Source organism: Ipomoea triloba, chromosome 6 (genome assembly GCF_003576645.1).
Source record: "Ipomoea triloba cultivar NCNSP0323 chromosome 6, ASM357664v1".
Lineage (NCBI taxonomy): Eukaryota > Viridiplantae > Streptophyta > Magnoliopsida > Solanales > Convolvulaceae > Ipomoea > Ipomoea triloba.
Window position 1 is genome coordinate 10,296,171 of NC_044921.1, and position 18,959 is coordinate 10,315,129.

At 34.7% G+C, this 18,959-nt stretch overlaps 2 protein-coding genes across 8 annotated transcripts; one reads left to right on the forward strand and one right to left on the reverse strand.

Annotated features, from left to right (window-relative positions):
• Positions 1–10,352: 10,352 nt before the first annotated feature.
• LOC116022646 (putative lactoylglutathione lyase) lies at positions 10,353–18,113 on the reverse strand. Of its 2 annotated transcripts, XR_004099253.1 has the most exons (13): positions 17,950–18,113; positions 16,884–17,079; positions 16,683–16,807; positions 16,518–16,582; positions 15,677–15,889; positions 15,520–15,567; positions 15,318–15,425; positions 14,986–15,126; positions 13,680–14,112; positions 11,771–12,090; positions 11,625–11,695; positions 10,873–11,119; positions 10,353–10,760 (listed from the first exon to the last, which is right to left on the reverse strand). XR_004099253.1 is itself a non-coding variant. In XM_031263432.1 (9 exons), the coding sequence occupies exons 1-9, from the start codon at positions 18,089–18,091 to the stop codon at positions 14,071–14,073; spliced, it is 1,080 nt and encodes a 359-aa protein (XP_031119292.1). In that variant the 5' UTR covers positions 18,092–18,113; the 3' UTR covers positions 13,020–14,070. The 2 variants fall into 2 exon arrangements, 1 of the variants encoding a protein (XP_031119292.1); XM_031263432.1 differs by lacking the exons at positions 10,353–10,760; positions 10,873–11,119; positions 11,625–11,695; positions 11,771–12,090 and having other exon boundaries at positions 13,020–14,112.
• Positions 10,674–14,051, forward strand: LOC116022645 (VAN3-binding protein). Of its 6 annotated transcripts, XM_031263431.1 has the most exons (9): positions 10,674–10,779; positions 10,904–11,148; positions 11,263–11,328; positions 11,642–11,725; positions 11,791–12,166; positions 12,737–12,901; positions 12,995–13,044; positions 13,500–13,557; positions 13,650–14,051. In XM_031263431.1, coding segments are annotated over exons 1-9 (1,239 nt in total). In that variant the 5' UTR covers positions 10,674–10,778; the 3' UTR covers positions 13,844–14,051. The 6 variants fall into 6 exon arrangements, with proteins under 6 accessions (XP_031119291.1, XP_031119285.1, XP_031119287.1 ...); XM_031263425.1 differs by lacking the exon at positions 10,674–10,779 and having other exon boundaries at positions 10,826–11,148; XM_031263427.1 differs by lacking the exon at positions 10,674–10,779 and having other exon boundaries at positions 10,826–11,148; positions 13,656–14,051.
• Positions 18,114–18,959: the final 846 nt, after the last annotated feature.

Genomic DNA, 18,959 nt, shown 5'->3' on the forward strand with positions numbered 1-18,959 from the left:
CAAAAAAAAAATTGATTAATTAATTGTTCCCATTAAAATTATTTATTTTTCATGTACCAAATGTGCATTTTTATTATTGATAAAATAAATACAAATGAGAATGGCAAGATAATCAAATAAACTTTTGAAGTATTTGAAACCATTCAATTGCATCATTAAATAGAAACAAATTTTGGGGTAATTTTAGCTAATTTGTTTACTTAGTAACTAAAAGGTTATAAGTTTATTTTTCAATAGGAGCAGTTTATTAGTCTTATTGATTTGAGTCGAGACAACTTAGGTTGTGGTTAGGGTCACAATGGAGGTTTACCTAGTATACACCATAGGATAATTATTATGAGTTTTTTTTCATCACCCAAAAAATTAGAAAGAAAAAAAAAAAAAACCTTCTTGTTAACATTTGATCTTTTGGAAAGGGTAATTATTACTTTTAACAAATTAGTATTAAGTAATTTGTTGAGTTGGCAACTTGGTATTCGAGTGTAGATTAAGCTTGATGTAGTGATTTATTAATTCGTTGGCATATAACAATAACAATAACAAGGCATGCCCTTTAATTTGTCCTTTTCCATGGTTTCCATGTTCACCCCAAATCAGTCGTTATACATGGTTGACAATGAAGGAGAGTTCGTGCCCGGTAGGTCAATTGGTCAAAGGGATGAAGTTTGGGAAGAATGTAGGAGAGTTCGTTTTTAAAAATAAAATAAAATTACATAAGAGCATCCACAATAGTGAATTTTAGAAGTTTTTTGTGGGGCCTTGTGTAATGTGGAGGCAAGAGAAATAAGATATAGAAGATTTGAAATAACAAGATAAGAACTTGGTCTTTTGTCTCTAAAGTGAGATCCATCCCAAAAAAAAAAATCATTATTCCGTGGACTATGGTCCACACATTTCTGTGAACCATTAATATTTTAATCTACTAAAAGTACATTATTTGTATGCATAAAGTACACAATTCAAAAGTACATGATTTTTTATATACTATCAAATAATATAAATTCAGTACACAAATAATGCACTTTAGTATATTAAAAAAATGTATATTGCTTTCATGGTCCATACAATAATTTGCCAAAAAAAAAAAAAAAAAAACCTTCCCCACGGTTGCATAAGGCGCACTAGATGCGCCAGCACGCACTCACTGGACGTGTTAATCTAAAACATTTTTTTTTTTCAAAGTTTGTTTTGTTTTTTTGTTTTGTTTTGTTTTTTTTTCATCCTTTCAATCTTCTCTTTCTTAGTTATACCTGCAAAAACTCTTCAAAATCTATATATCCCTATTGGGGATGCTCTAAGTCACAAATATAAAAATTACTTCATAAACCCTAATTTACACAGAACATTTGGATGCCAACTTAGTAGTTTACTTTGGTGATAATACACTAATAACATGATTGGTTCATGAAATAGGTTGGGAATAAAATAACATTTTTAGAAATATTCATATTGTATCATTTGGTAAGTCATTTTCTTGGTAATAGTATTTTCAAGAATGATCTATTCTCCTTGCAAGAGGAATAATTATTCCATGAGAGGAACTTTGATATAAGGTTATTCTTAAATTCTTAGAAATAATTTAATTTGGTAATACCTAATTTATCCTTATATATTTTTGTTATATTTACTATACAACAACAACAAGTGATCAACAACAACAATTATTATTATTATTATTATTATTATTATTATTATTATTATTATTATTATAATTATTATTGTTGTTGTTGTTATTGTTGTTATTGTTATTATATACATACATACATGCATGCATTTATCAATGTGAAGGATAATTGTCTTTTTTGAATATTTATTGCATTTATATTCCTTAATCCAACCATAAACTAGAGTGCCATGCATTTCATAAATCTATTCTTTACAAGAACCAAACAATGAAATTGAATTCCTATTATATTCCCTACCTATTCCATTCTCGATGGAATAGGATTCCTACTCTTCAAAATTAATTATGTGAGGCGTTAATGAAAATTATTTTTTAACTCAATAGTGTAATTGAATATTTTCAAATAGTTTAAGAGTGTACTTAACATTTTAGTTGAAAGAGAGCATTTTTGAGGTGAGGAAAAATTTAGTTGTATTTTAATATATTGGGATTTAAAATATAATTTTATAGTGAGTTACAACATTTTTTTTCTTTTAGATAGGTTTTCCATCAAATTAAATTTACTTTTTTTTTTTTTAAAAGTTAGAGATAATAATTTACCAATTGTTATATTCTGGTCTAAAATGACATTCAAATTATATACACATAGTTAACAAATTATATACATTCAATTAATAAATTATGTACCTATAATTACAATTAACATATTATGTATATGTAATTAATAAATTATGTATATATTACAATTAGCGTATTGTTTACTTACACTTAACATATTATGTAGGTTCAGTTAATAAATTATACACCTATTACAATTAATATATTATTATGTATCTTTAGTTTATTTACATGCACATAATTTGATACCTAAAAATATATACTCCGTAATATATTAATTGCATATACATAATTTAAATATCCTTTGCAAGAGATTTATTCATCCTTAACCAAAAGTCAAGGGTTCAATCCTTGACATTTGATATGGAGCAGTCTTAAATCTCTAAACTAGCTGTCCCATTCAAAAAGGTGTCTACAATTTAGCGAGAGAATTAGTCACTGTATTTGACGATAAAAATTCTGAGTACATCCAAAAAAAAAAAATAATATGAATATCCTTTTAGACAGTGTTCACAAAGTGAATCTTGCTACATGATATCCCATAAGTAAAGTCTTATACGGAGTATCTGCCTTGATTTGGGCCGCACTGCACGTGAGATTTTAATTCACTAGTGATAATTTTTTTTTTAAAATTAATTAACTCATTGGACTCTAGCCACCGTTGTAAACAATCAGCTTTTATCATGTACATACACTAGCAACTTTACTCGCATGGTGTAACAGTATCTAATATATTTCTTTAATTTATAAAAAAATCTACACTCACTATTTAAATGTGTACTGAATAAACTTCCCTTATGACCTAACCAACAAAGGGCGAATAAAATTAAGGAATAATGTCCAAATTAGTCACTGAACGAAACGTGAAAGTGCAATTTGACCATTGAACGAAAAAAAAGTGAAATTAAGCCACTCAACGCTCAAAATGTATGCAATTTAACCTGGTAGCAAGTTAACACCCCATCTAGCAGGTTGCATGTTGACATGAAAAATGACTTAACATTTATTTTTAAATTTTCTTTTCATTTCTTTTTTTTTTTAAACCCTTTTCCTGCATAAAATCTGCTGCACTTCTACCATGTACTACTGTACTAGGCAAATTAGGCAAACTATGCTTCAATCATTCTTTCAAAAAAAAAAAAAAAAAAAACTTCAATCAGAAATCTCCAAATCAACTATGAAATTCTCAAATCATGCCTAAAATCCCTATTTGTTTCGTTGTTGCTTTGGGGTTTCATCATATTGAAGTTTACCAGTTCGTAGCTTCATCAATTTGCAATTTCAATTTCTTATAGCCCGTTTGGTTCGCTGAAAAATATTTGAAGGGTGTGGTATGGTAGGTACTACAAAAGAACTAGGTACTACAGTAGATTTTTTTTACAAATTATAGTGGTATGGTAGGACGTGCACTGTGAAGAGAGGTTTTAGCACCAAAGTAGTGTTTGATCCACCTTTTGCTTAATTTAGCTCCAAAGTAGTGCACTGCGAAGGGAATCTTGTTTCATTCTATTTATTAACATCTTAATTATTATATAAAATTATAAACTGAATATATATCTTTCAAAACAAATTTGAATATAAATTGCAACATATTTTATGCTAGAAAATGGTTTTCAAAATTTTTTTAAAAAAATGAAAAAGAATTTTTTTAAAATGCCAAATCATCGTCCACATCAGCATGCAACCTGCTTGATTGGTGTGAACCTGCTATCAGGTGAAATTGCATACATTTGGAGTGTTGAGTAGTCTAATTGCACTTTTTTTTTTTCGTTCAGTGGCCAAATTGGACTTTCACGTTTCGCTCAATGGCCAATTTGAACGTTATTCCTAAAATTAATTAACTTGAATTATTCATAGCTAACTAGAGTTGCCTCAGTATCCAATATATTTCTCTAACCTTAAAATGTTAGTTATTGAAAAAGATTTAAAATAATTTATAAAAATTCAGTTTCTATAGTCTATACACACAAACACACACACACACAAGCAAAAAAGAAGAATTGGTGTCCAAAGAAAAAAATAAGAATTCATCTTAATTGTCGATTTGTAAATATCAAACTAACTATGAAGCAAGAAAAAAATGCAGTGATAATTTTGTAATTATTTCAAAATTTAAGTGCACTCTGCAACGTTACCAAGTACATTCTATTTTATGTACAAATGCAACTTACATGGGTACACTTTACATGTCATTAAATGCACTTGAAATTTCACGTGATGTACATTTATAGTTGTAGATCTTAAGTACACTTGTACATGGAAGTGCCAATTTTTATATGATCCATATATATCTATTAGGACTCGATGTATTTGAGTTAGATTACAACTCTCCATCCCAGTCTATCTAAGACTCTTTTGTATATATACCAATCTTCCATACACAATTGTAATTAAGTTATGTTAATACAAACATACAGTTTTCATATGGTATCAGTTAGCTAGGGTTTCTTTCCTATGGCCGACAGATCTGTCAATTCCTATAATCGGACCGTCTCTAATGTTGCTATCTCTTCGGTCGTATGGGAGGCAGTAGAACAGTCCCTTGCGTCTTCCTCAGACTCTTGCGCTCTTAATCTGCTAGGGCAACTACAAGGGCTGCGGCAGGGTGATTCGTCGGTTGCAGGATACATCGGACGTGCGATAATTACCGTTGAGGACCTGGTACTAGCATGCCGGTATGTTAGTCTTAAAGAACAGAACATGTATGTCTTCAGGGGCTTAAGGTCAGAATTCAGGGTGTTGACGGCGTCCCTCAATGTTCATGGACGACCGGTCGTGCTGCAGGACCTCGCTGATCTTCTAGGCGTGGAAGAGTTCATCGCAGGCGGCAATTATGGAGGTTCCTCGCAGGCTGTCTTCGCTATGTAGAGAGGCAGTCGCGTGGCGCGCATGGTTGTCGCTTTTCCAGCCAGTGGCAGCAGTCTAGTATTGGCGTTTTTTTCTAGGAGTCCGAATCAACAGCAGTTCGACGGAGGTAATTTTTCTGGGTGGTCTCGTGGTAGCGATGGCTGTGGAAATCGAGGAAGTAATTGGCCTCCTAAATGTCAAATTTGTGGCACTTTAGGACACATTGCTCTTAATTGTTACCAATACGCGAGGAAACATCCACAGGCTAATATAACTTATCACGATTCCCCTTCGGTGACTAGTTCGAATGCGCATATGTGTTTTCCTTACACAGGGGCAATGAACCATGCTACTCCAAACCTACCCCCTTTCTCCACGTTCAACGGGTATAACGGTGATGACACATTACGTGTTGGTAACGGTATGGGTTTACATATTAGTCACATTGGTCATACATCCTTAAACACCCCATCTAGATCTTTTCAATTGTCTAATGTCTTTCTTGTTCCAAAATTGTCTAACTCTTTATTATCTGTTCAAAAATTTGCCTTAGATAACAAATTATTGTTTGAGTTTCACCCTTCTTTCCTTATTGTGAAGGACTCAATCTCCAAGGAAGTCCTTCTACGGAGCAATAGCTCTGGTGGGCTTTACACACTGCTTATTCTAGTTCCTTCCCCGTCTGCGTTTCTCACAACTCGTGCCTCTACATCTATCTAGCATAGTCGTTTGGGCCATCCCTGTCCTCATGTGCTTAGTTGTATTCTTCAGTCTTGTTCGGTTAGTAGGTCTAGTAATAATGTCCGTTGTAATTCTAGTTTGTGCAATGCGTGTCAGTTAGGAAAATCTGCACGTTTTCCCCTGCCACGTGTTGAGTCGTCTAGTACACTGATATTTGGGGTCCTGCTCCCTTGTTATCTCCCTCCTTCGTGAGCTTCACGTCCCAGGTATCTCTGTTCCCAAATTATGGTGTGATAATCTTGGTGCAACCTACATGTGTTCCAATCCCATCTTTCATGCTCATACAAAACATGTGAAAATTGATTATTACTTTGTTAGAGGCAAAGTTGCTTCAAGAGACATTCAAGTTAATTTCATCTCTACAATAGATCAACTTGCTGACATATTTACGAAAGCTCCATCTGGATCAAGATTTTCTTTTCTTAGAGACAAGCTACACGTTACTGGCATACCCTGTGTTTGAGGGGGAGTATTAGGACTCTATATATTTGAGTTAGATTACAACTCCCTATCCAAGTCTATCGAAGACTCTCTTGTATATATAATATATACCCCTCTTCCATACACAATTGTAATTAAGTTCTGTTAATACAAACATACAGTTCTCATCATATCAATGAATGCATATGCACTATGAAGCTTTGCCTAGTGTACATTTGATGTTTGTAATATTTATGAAATTGTCATAGTACTTTTTTTCTCCTTTATTTTCGACCCATTGATTAATCCAAATCAACATATGAAATTATTTTGCATTTATTACAAGAATCTGTTTAAAGAAAAACAAAATCAAAAGTACAATCATTATGTTACAATAGGGTATTGATATAAGTCATATAATGGGGTGAATTCAATCATTATACCATAAATCATGGTCCATCTTACAAGATAAATTATTGACAAAAGGTTCATTATTAGTATACTAAAGATTAATTTTTATTATATTGAATGTTTAATTTTTTGATGATTCATTTTTTGTGTACTGAAGTTCACTTTTAGGTATATTACCCAAAAAGTAAAGTTTAATACTTTAAAAATGAGAGTTTAATATACTAAAAATGAACATTTATTTATAGTCCACATTACAATATGGGTCATGATCCATAGTATAATTTGTCAATTGTTATACCATGGACCAATGTCTATCTTATATTGTGGGCCATGTTCAAAAAGTATGTATACTATTGACATATTTTGTACTAACAATTTACAGATTATGTGTCTATAAATAAATTGTGATCACATAATATTTTAACAACACTTTATGTGTTTGTAGTTAACATATTATGCGTCTGTAGTTACAAGACACATAAATTTTTAATTACATGTATATAATTTGAAAGTTATTCACAATGCAAATTAGACGTTACTCCATGGCATAATTTGCCAAATACGACAATGCAGCTACAAGTAAAATTTTCGCTATTAGACAAGTAAAAAAGCATCACATGAAAACCCCCAATCCAATCCCCTCTTCATTCAATGTTTTCGTTGAATTTTTTTCTTTTAAAAAAAAACAAAAATAAACGAAAAGAAAAAAACCCCAAGCTCCTCTGCCACAATTGGCGTGGGACCTGGAAAAGATTAGTGCAACATTAACCGCACCTAAAAGACAAAATTAGACTTAAAGCAAATGATAAATCCCGACTTCATGATTGCCTCGGAGTCAGAAACTCATATGGATAGTTGTTTGAGTAGTGAGAATGGATGCTAAAATATTCAAAACTAGTATCTTATTTCCTATGCTCTTCGTTCATTTATGCTTTGGTTTTTTTATTATTATTATTTTTTTCACTTTTGTCCCACAATTATTTGATAGTTTTCGCATTTAGTCTCTAATTACTTTTAAACCTTATTACATTTGGTTCTTCAATCTAATTTACATCATCGGTGACGAAACTTTTTTAGTTGAAACATGACGTAGAAAATAACAACTTTGTACTGCAAGATAAGTTATTTGACTATTATACACTCATGTTCAATAACATAGAGGTACAAATTTGGTCATTGGTGACCGAAAGTTATGTCGGAAGACCAAATGTGACAATGTTTTAAAAATCGTAGAATAAAATGTGACATGGTTTTTAAAGCCGTGAGAAGAAATGCAAAAAAAAATAAAAATAGAAGCCAATAGTCGTGGAACAAAAAGTGGAAAAAACTCTATCCTTTTGCCCCCAAATTTGTTCTTTCTAAAGACAAATATTTTTCGCTCAAAATTTATGAATCATTAGAGTATGGATTATGTCATTGAAGCTGGAAGAAACCATTGACATAAAGTTCGTTATTAGTATATTGAATGTTTATTTTATGAAGGTTTTATCCGAATGTTTTGATAAGCTATTAGCTAATATCAATCAAAGAGATAGGATACCAACCTCATCAAATTTAAAAATCAATTTGGATAATCTTATAATTTCCAAAAGGGACACATACCGTATAGGGTTTCTACTCAAGGAGTGAAAGCCACTCGACTATAAGGAGAGGAGCGAAAAGCCACTGGATCAAAAGAAGAAAGAGGCACCTTAAATCCATTAAGTAAGGTACTTTTCAGGTAAAGGTAGCATTCAAAGCTGGAAATAACAACCATCTGCGCTTTCGAATGAAGGTTGGTTGTAGAAGTTGTGTACTAAAAGTTTATTTTTAGGTATACTATAAAAAAACATTCAGTATATTAAAAACGAACATTCAATATACTAAAAATAAACATTTATCTGTAGTCCACATTTTAATGTCAATCATGGTCCATAATATAATTTGTCCAAACATACACTACCTTAGAAAATTTCACTTTTGGCCCATGCCTATTGGGGTGTTGGTTCACGAGTTTTAAAACTGTCAATTTAGTACCATAACTATTCAATTTTTCTCAATTCCAGTCCATCCGGCCAAATTTCTGGCAAGAACTTGTCGAAAAATTTTAGTTGAGCAAATTATGTGTAATCAAAAGGGGAAATGTCGTCTTTTCTATTTCGACCTAGCCCAAACTGGAAAACCGCTCATCTCCAATACTAGGGTCTCCAGAATGTGCTGCCCCCGTCGTTGTTTGGTGCCGGAGCAACCGCCCACGTGGTGGTTTGCTGGCATTGGGACGGTGGTGTGTCGGAGAATACTAGGAAATGCTCCGGCTGCGACTGCAGCTTCTTGCTCGGTTGAAGCTGCATCAACGCCCTTGAATTGCTTGTAGGACGGTGAGGTGGAATTTCTAGAAGGTTATCCTTTGATGATTACTTGAAACACCTTCGTCTTTGAACAAATCTTCTTTGTACCTTTTTCTTAGGTAATCCTTCGTCGTGCTTTCTCTGTCGTCACTGCTTGCGACGACGACGTTGGATATTGTTTATGAAATTTGGCTTGGCATTAAGAGTTGCGGTAGCCGATGTTGGTCGTGATAGCGCAGCATGTGAGAGAAACTTTCTTCATAAGGTTGAGTTACCGCCGTCGTAAGCGCTAATGTGCTGTGAAAAAATTGAGTGGAGCTACTGCCATGGAGGGAGACGCTAAGCATGGAGAAATTAGTCGAGATGGTGCCAGTGTTGGTGGTGGTAATGATGGCCGGCTCGACTTGATGTAAGAGCCACTTAATTTTCTCATCGTTGGACACTTGGACTTGTGTCCCAATTCCTGCGACTCCTCCAATGGCTCAACTAAGGGCTCCGATTTGGTGGCTGTGGCAGAGGAAGTAAGTGGGTCTCAATAAATTGGGTATGAGGTGAGGTTTGGGCTGTGTCGGAATGGGAAAGACAAGATTGCCCTTCTAATTACAACATAATTTGGTCAATTAAAATTTTTTGGCAAGTTCTTGCCGGCAATTTGGCCAGAAGGATTGAAATTGAGAAAAATTGAATAATTACAGTACTAAATTAATAATTTTGAAACTTGTGTACTACAATTAATAATAACACAATACTCATAGGATCAAAAATAAAATTTTCTCACCACTACCTATGCAAAATATTAACAAATTCTGCACTTGAAAGACCAATAGACCCAGGTGTCAGGATACTATTTCACAACACAATTAGTTGCAAAAAACGGGGTTTAGATAGAGTTTAGCCGTTTAGGTTGAAAATGAGTGATAAGCTGCATCATTACTCCCAATTCCTCATCATATGTATCCAAAAATTAAGAAATAAAAATCACTTTGAGGGACAAATAACGATTAACTGATAATTAATAGCTGATTGGGTTAGTTAATTTGACCTGCTAATATTATTAATTAGTTGTAAAAAAAATATTTGATAAATTAACTGTCTATTCTTATTTCTTAGTTGATTACATGTAATTTTTGTTGATCAACCATTTACCAAACACCCTTTGGCTAGCTAATAGGTTACAAGAGCTGTGTGTATTGCTTGGTTGATTAGACCTCGGAATTGGGGGGGCCCTAATCTTTACTTTGCCCAGTTTTCATGGTGATAAAGGCAGCCTTAGCCATCATTAAGCCTGCCGCTCAACCCATCTTTAATCTCTTTTATGCATAAAGAACACGAAAAGAGAGTGGAAAAGAACAGAGGGAGTGAAGTTGGAGACACAGATTACTCAACTTTAGCAGAGGGGCCTCTCACTGCAATACATACATACAAAATGCAATTCCACTCGGGTGATCCCAGCCAAGATAACTAAGGATATAAACTTGTAACAAAAGGTCATGAGTTTGTATCCCAACTCTCTTGGTTTGAACTGGTCAGCTATGGACAACTTAAACTGGTTTACTTGTTTGTGATCCTTTGTCAGCTAGGGTTACAAGGCAGGATGTACCCAGTGCAAACCTTAAGATAGTGGTTGCTAATTTTCCTCTTTACCAGAAAAAAAATGTACTTCCACTCTCCCACTTAATGCCATTTTTCCCTCTTTTTCTGTCCACGACAGTGTTAAATATCAGGTTGCACCTGCCCTTCACCATCAGTACCTTGGCTTCAAAGAAACAAAACTTAACGAATATAGCACGAGTAAGGTTTCTCATCATCATCATCATCATAAGTCAGTTTTTTTTTTTTCACAAGCGAGAAAGAGAATGTGATTGATGTTCTATGCATGCTTACCGGTGCTGTCTTGTGTGCTTGATTGTCACAGTGTCGCTAAAGCTGGAGGGAATCAGGGAAGAATGTGAAGCGAGTTGGTCGCCCTCCACATGCCCCCCGCCAGAAACTCCTACCGAGTCCATGGAGTTCCTAGCCAGGGCGTGGAGTGTATCCGCAACTGAACTCTCCAAAGCTCTTTCCCATACCAAAGTAGATTCCACTCATGCTCACAAACCATTTGGTGTTAGGCAACCCAACTTTGAAAAGCCTGAAATGACAATGGTGACAAAGGAACGTGTAAGTATTTATGGACTCCCGCCTTGATTTCATGCAGTATAAACTTTAAAATAATTATGAAAGAATACCAACCTTCCATTTCCATCATTTCATTCATCTAAATTCGTATTACAGAAAATGCAACAGCAATCAAACTCAGATAGTCCTCTAATTTCTCCAAGAGAAAGTGACGATAGTAAGGTTATTTTCTCCTCCCCGTTTCGTTCTGTATATTATTGTATACCCATCTTTATGTGATTATGTCCTTAAAATGGAAATCTATTCAAATTCCCAAATGGCATGCAGTGATAAAAGGAAAAGCATCATATAGAAAATTTAGAGCTACCACACATACATAGCAATAGCCAATAATCATTGCAATCAGATGCAACTCTGATTAGTACAAACAGTTAAGAGCAGAGTTTTCTTTTTTGGTTAAATGACCAAAATCATTACTGGGAAACGAAATACCAAGTTTCAAGCGTGACTAAACTAACCTGTTTGGTCCATGCAGGAATTCCTTTTGCTCCATCAAGCACTCAACCCGGAATTCCTTGCCAGTCAACATCTGATGAAAGCGGGGGTATCATGTTATCCAGTAAGACCACATTTACAATACAAATATCACTATAAGCAGCCTCACCTTCATATCTGTTTATGCAGCAGCTCTGCAAAAGTGTCGCGAGGAGCAAGACAATGGGGAGATGGTTGAAAGATCAAAAGCAAAGGAAAAAGCAAGAGCTTAGAAGTCACAACGCCCAGGTGCATGCAGCAGTGTCGGTGGCAGGGGTCGCTGCAGCGGTAGCAGCTATTGCAACCTCGTTAGTAACCTCTCCCGAGCGATCTGGAACCCAACAGAAGCCATCTTCAAACGTATCAACTGCAATTGCATCCGCAGCAGCTCTGGTTGCATCTCATTGCATTGAAATTGCTGAGGATATGGGAGCCGATCAGGAACAAATCCTATCAGTTGTTAATTCAGCAATTAACGCGAGGACTAATGGTGACATTATGGCACTCACTGCTGGAGCTGCTACAGGTATCAAGTCAACCTCCCTCACAATCCTCATTAGCCCAAAATTTGAAATATTACCTAACTAATAAGTAAATAGGATCTCATTTTTGAGTTAATGTCATCTGGGGTCATTCTGTCACGTTTTGTCCCATGATTCAGAACTTTAGATGGTGTATTAGGATTATTCTGAGCAGCATGAGTACCATAATCCGTATATGTTATATACTGTATAACCTATATACCATCAATATAAGCTTTATATTAGGCACAAAATCTAATTGACTAACAACTTCTAGTTATTCAGTCCAACCAAACTACTTAATAAGTTTAATCAACTTGCCTCACATAATTAAGGCCTTAATATATAATATATATATTATAAGAGAAAATCCAACACAAAGGACCCCAGATGGCATTAAGTCTCTCATTTTTCTTCCTTCAACCTTAGCATATGTTACACAATGATTCTGGACAATCTAAAGTACACATAGGATGATGCTCTTTTATAAGATTTCTTTTTGCATCATTTATTAAACAAGAAATGAATGGTTCCATTCCACGAGCATGTCTGACTGTAAGTATATATGTATACAGCATTGAGAGGTGCTGCCACACTAAGGACAAGGCTGCAAAAGGGGTCCGGAGCTGAAGCTATTGCTTTGGCAGATGAGCAAAATGACATTAGTAAAGAATCAAATGTCACAGCAACACTGAATTTTGTCTCTAGAGGGGGAGAACTACTAAAATGTACAAGAAAAGGTACTATAAATTTTTAGTCAAGGAACTATATGTTCCTGAGCATTCAGGAGATGATTTTGACAAGACCTTTCTGTAACATTACTGTATATGCAGGTGATCTCCACTGGAAGCAAGTCTCTTTCAACATAAATTCAAACTGGCAGGTAAAGCATAAATTTTCTTGAATATACAGAAACTATTGTTGAATTTGAAAGATCCAAAGCCCTGGCAGGTGGAGAATAACAATCACCCGCCAGTTAGGCAGAAGCAAAGATGAAGAATCAAGGAATGATAAAATGTATATAATACTAAAAGTTACAATATATTTCTATAATTCTATGTTTCTAATGAAGAAACATAGTATATACGGACAAATAACTGTTAATTTAAGCACCTATAACCCTATAGACAGACATAACCCTTTGTTTTTCAACAACTATTATGCAAAGAAACCTTCATCAATTGGTAAATAGTAAATCTTTCCCATGATATATACAATATAATTTCTTAATAAAATTATTGCATGCAAAAAAGAACAAAGCCTATCTACAACTTATCTTTTTGTTAATCTCATCATCGTTTCTTTGAAATATGAATTTGAGACTTGGCGGTGAACCAGGTGGTAGCTAAAATGAAAAGCAAGCACATGGCAGGAACATTTACAAAGAAGAAGAAATGTAAGAAAGAATTCACGTGCTTATATTTAAAAAAAAATTCTGCCATGATGCTTTACCAGTCATATCAATTAAGCCTTAATGAGTTCTCTCAGGTGTAGTCTCTGGAGTCTATAGTGACATACCAGCATGGCCGGGACGAGAGGAAGAAGCACACGAGCATAGAGCCTACTTCGGGATACAAACTGTTGACAGGATAATTGAGTTTGAATGCAGAAACAAAGGAGAAAAACAGATGTGGGTAGATGGGATCCAACATATGTTGTCTTGCCAAATGAAGATGACTTGAGTTTAAAGTGAGAAATCTCTCATTGAGAAAGACTCAACTGTAACTTTTCTGAAATAGTGCCACCAAAATTAAATATTAAAAGAGAAGAAATAAGAAACGATGAAGTACATATTGAAAACTGGCATGACAATGCTTTCCTTTGGTGATCTTTGAAAAACTGTTCTTGTAAACGGTGTCTTTAAAAAAATAGAGTAGGACTTGACTGTTATTACAGGGCTTGTATATTTTCACTCTAGTTCCTTCAGAAAATCACTATTATCAACAAATACCTGCAAGAAGAAAGCGACAAGGTATAATAAATGAAAAGGAGAAAGTAATGAAACTAATGTCAAATGAATTCTAATTTCTTAAACACCCAACTGTGAAAGCGAAGCACTTGATGCTCATATTCTGGTTATATATAATAGGCCTAGATATGGTGGAAAGAGAAGAACTGAATGCCCACTTTATCAGATCTAAGTACCAGCTTGCTTACATTTAATTTTAATGAATCCCTCTTGATTTCAATTGGTTCATTCTTTATCCCCCCAGCTCATAGGGAAAATATTGAATTATCACCAATCTCTACACAATTGTAGAGTTAGGGTACTTTTGTATTCTGATTATGCAATTCAAACTCCAACATAACTTTTACTTCAAAAAATTTGTAATTGGAATGCAGAAGCCTTGTAGAATCTGGGAGTCCTTATAACCAATGTTGTAGAAGGCGCTAGTCGGGACTCGGGCACCCGGGGGGTGCCTAGCGCCTAGGCACCCAAGTAATAATAATAAGAAAAACAATACACCAAAAAAAAAAAAAAAACACTTGGCTGAGTTGGGTGCCGAGTTGGCTAATTCGGGAACCTAGGCCGCCTAGCCGGCCGACTAATGTCCGCCTAAGGGTAAAATTCCCTCGGCCTAGGGGCGCCTAGGCAGCTGCCTAGACTGACTTTTGCAACAATGGTTATAACACAAACAGACAAACTAATTATTGAAGTTCATCAACTAGTACTTTGAGTATCTTCAAACTAATATGAGTATCAGCTAGTAACAAGGGAAAAGAGAAACTCAGCCAAGACTGTTTTGCAAGATTTTAAAAACTATTATATTTTAAATAAATACAACAAAATCTGTGCTAAGATACATGGGTAAGATTGACTTACAGCTTTCCAACCATCCGGATCAACACAAGCTGTGATCTTTGTATTGATGCCAGGCAAGGGTCCAGGTTCAAGTGTAATTTCCCCTCCACAAAGTTTTATTACTTCTGCAGTCTTGTAGACATCATTTGTGCCTATTGCAATCTGGAAAGACATAACAACTTATAACGCTGAAAAGTATTTAATCAAGCTCCATAAGGTATTCACATTTCACAGCCATTAAGAAGTTCTGGCAAAATTGATATTTCTGCTCTTCTTTTTAACCTTTTCACTCGGTCAATATTTCTTGTAAGAATCAAGCTATTGATGTATTGCTCCAAAAGGATTTCAAATACCTGAGCATAACCATTTCCTTTGTCGTATTCTTTAACACCATAGTTATATGTCAATTCCACGACTACATTTTTGTCTTCAGGGCCATAACCCATGATGGCTATAGTACACTGTAAATAGCATTTAAAAATTAAAACAAAAAGAAGCAGCGATTGGGAAACAGAAAAGAAACTAAAGAGCAGAGGTTATGATTTATTAACTCACTTTATTTTCAGGTTTATCTTTTTTACGAAGAAGGTCCATGCCAAAAGCCTTGAGAAGTTCGTATAAGTGACCAAGTGTTAGAAATAGACATTAAATATAGCACATATGAAGCTTAAAATTAACAAGACCACTTTCATCTAGCATATACTGAAGCTACCTTCTTATAGAAATTAATAGCACGGTCAAGATCCCCTACACGGAGCATTACTTGACATAGGGGCTCAGGAGTAGGACTCCTCTCCAAAAGTTCAATAGGGTAGCCATCGGGATCTTCGACATATGCAATTGCAGGGCTTCCAGTTTTGACAGGACCCGGTTCTTGGGTAACCTTGCCTCCCTTAACTTTTACGAGGTCAACTGTTCTTGCAACCTACAAGCAAATATAAAGACAGAATATAAAAAGCACATACTTTCCTTTGCAAACATTTATAACAAAGGGAAAATCAGATCCTTGTTTCGAAAGGAAGCTCCAAAAAGATGCAGAAAACACAGAAATGCAATAGCCAATAGTCCGTTAAACACTATTAGGAGGACAATCACCTAAATAGCTTCAGCTTCTTCTCATGCTTAAGGCTTTAAGATACATGATTAATGGAACAATTAGATTGTCAAGGTAATTAACTCAAGTAGCTTAAAGAGCCAAAGAAAAATTATGAATGGCAGGTCAAAGAAATCAATATGAATTATATAAAATCAGGTAACCAGAAATAAAGGGAATTAACATGCAATCTAGACAAGACAATACAAAGATTGTCTCGCACATAAGCCCTGTCATATTATGCATTGTTATGCTACTTATACAAGAACGTTTCCTTGGAAAATGGTTAATGAACTTGATTCCATTTTCCATATGAATATTAGTCAAAAATGTCAAATAATCCCAGGCAGTGTAGCAACTACAGAACTAACTTGCACAAATGTGTTATAAATTGACATCAGAGCTGAGTTTTGAAGAATAAAAAGCCATGAATGCAATTCCTTTATACTATACAACTTACATCCTCAACTGCAATACCAAAATGTCCAAAACCAGTTCCAATGTCATACTTGTCAATTCCGTAGTCTGAAAGCAATCAAGATCGGTATATGATTCGAACTTCCCAGAGTCTCCAAAATAAAAGATAAAATAAAGAAATTGCTATGTTAGTTATTTGATCCCTTACTGTATGTAAGTTCCATAGAAAAATTTGTTTCTTCAGGACCAAAGCCAAGAAAAGCATTTGAATATCTGTCCTCTGGAATGTCACGTCTCCTCAGCAACTTCATGCCCAGACACTCTGTGTAGAATCTGTTCCAGATGAGGCTAGTTTATAACTAGTTGATGACAAAAAACAAGACACTTCTTTCTGCAAAAAGATTCGTACTTTATTGTCTTGTCTAAATTCCCAACACGATAGACAACATGGAGCATCCTTCTTTTGTCCTTTTTGGTCCAGTCCAACACATTTTCCTCAACCATAGCACGTGCTATATCTGCAGCTGTTCCAGTCTCTATTACCTCCCTCTCAGCATTGAGTGATTGCAGTGCTTTTGCATCAAATAGCTGTGTCTGAGAGATAGCTGAATAACACATGAAAGTTGAGTATGTTATTCCCAAGTGTACCGAACAGATACTTACACTCTCTTCTCTGACTTTCCAGGCAAGAACCAAGGAGAGGACACAGGAAAAATAGGCAGTTTGCAACTTCATTTACCTATGTATTACATCAGTACATTGAACACCAAAAAGACAGTTCTCTCAAATAATAGAAGGGGAAATTGCATTTTTCGTCCCTAAGTTATATGGTAATTGTAGAATTCATCTGCTCGTGCTCACTTTTCGTCCCTTTACTAACAAAACATTAGGGGCGAAATTTGTAACGTTAGTATAGCCTAAGGACGAAAAGTGAGCACAAAATGTTAATACAAGGACAAAAAGTACAACATCAATAATAGTTTAGGGGCAAAAAATGGACACGACCAACAAACAATTAGGGACGAATTCTAAAGTCACCCTAACTTAGTGACGAAAAGTGGAATTTTCCGATAATAGAATTCTAGAAATGTTGAGGAAGAAAATCATAATTTTAAGATCAGATACTTAGGCCGGGAAGCGGGGGTGGGGAATACAATTCACTTGTAATTTTGAAGAAAGTTGCGATCAAATTCCCCTTTAGTAGAATATGCTTCTATTATGCTTAACTAGTATCCTGAAGATTTGAAACCCAATTAAATCAAGATTCATCCCAGAACAGAAAATGCTTGTTTTCTCGTGGCAAATTTGGCAGTGTGACCAATGCCATTGCTACAATAAAGTTGCAGACTTGCAGTAACAAAAGGATTCAAAGAAACTAATACACAAAATCTTATATATATAGATGTATACATTATCTGCATATAATTGTAAAAAAAAAATTCAAAATTAAAATAAGGTGTGCAGGGTAGACGCACCAGTGCTGAGATGCAGGAGAGCGAGCCTGCGGGATGGGGTGTAAGCACGAGGCAGAAAAGCAGTTCCGCGTTGACAAGAAGGAGAAGAAGAGCAGTTCAAATCAGAGAATGGAGGTTGAAGTAAGCAAACTCTGAATGCCATTTTTTCTGTGCAAGGTTATCCATTCTTGTGTCCACCAGATTTAGTTTTATAATGTCTCCATAATTTTGAAAGTTGGAAGACTGGATAGTTAACTTAGGCATGGATGGTAACATTTTGAAAGTTAAAAGCTATAAATGATCAATTTAAATGTTTAGAATTAAATTCCTCAAAATCATTATACTCAAAAGATGTTATATGATGTTAACTCGTCACCATAATAAATATCTTGAAATTTTAAGCTACTGTACTTAATGTATGTCTGTATACTTAGGAATTTGTAGGGAATGTAGAGAATCTTAAACCTTATTCTTAGTTTATTTTTTGTTGCATTTAATGGAAATTATATTTTTCACATTCTAAAGTTACGTGATATTTCAATCAAGTTAGTGGATCAAGTGTTTAGTAATAACATGGTTCTAAGTTTGACTTTTTGTGGAAGTTTTCTATTAGTTTTAATTTGTTTAGTAATAACATGGTTTTAAGTTTGACTTTTTGTGGAAGTTTTCTATTAGCTTTAATTTGTTTAGTAATAACATGGTTTTAAGTTTGACTTTTTGTGGAAATTTTCTATTAGCTTTAATTTCTTAGTTTGAGTTAATCAGTTATAATATAGGTTAATTTAGTGGTCATTCATTTGTTGACTAAGGTCACAATGCATATTTCATGAACCTGTTGAAGCACAAAGAGTTAGTATTGCCTCCACTGAGGCTCGATCTCATGACATCCCGTATGGGAGAGCCAAACATGCCATTTGAGCACAAGACTAATGGCTTCGCAAATCAAAGTTATGTAATATTTTCAAGAATGTTACATTATTACTTCAAAGCATCCTTTAACCAAACACCTATGCATCTACTTAGAAAGGACT

Coding starts and splice junctions, on each gene's coding strand:
- LOC116022645 (XM_031263425.1), top strand. CDS start 10,861: ATGCATGCTTACCGGTGCTGTCTTGTGTGCTTGATTGTCACAGTGTCG. Junction 11,149..11,262: donor CAATGGTGACAAAGGAACGT/GTAAGTATTTAT, acceptor TTCGTATTACAG/AAAATGCAACAGCAATCAAA. Junction 12,167..12,736: donor CACTGCTGGAGCTGCTACAG/GTATCAAGTCAA, acceptor ATATGTATACAG/CATTGAGAGGTGCTGCCACA.
- LOC116022646 (XM_031263432.1), bottom strand. CDS start 18,091: ATGGCATTCAGAGTTTGCTTACTTCAACCTCCATTCTCTGATTTGAAC. Junction 17,080..17,949: donor TCTCCTGCATCTCAGCACTG/GTGCGTCTACCC, acceptor TGTGTTATTCAG/CTATCTCTCAGACACAGCTA. Junction 15,568..15,676: donor CTATTAATTTCTATAAGAAG/GTAGCTTCAGTA, acceptor GAACTTCTCAAG/GCTTTTGGCATGGACCTTCT.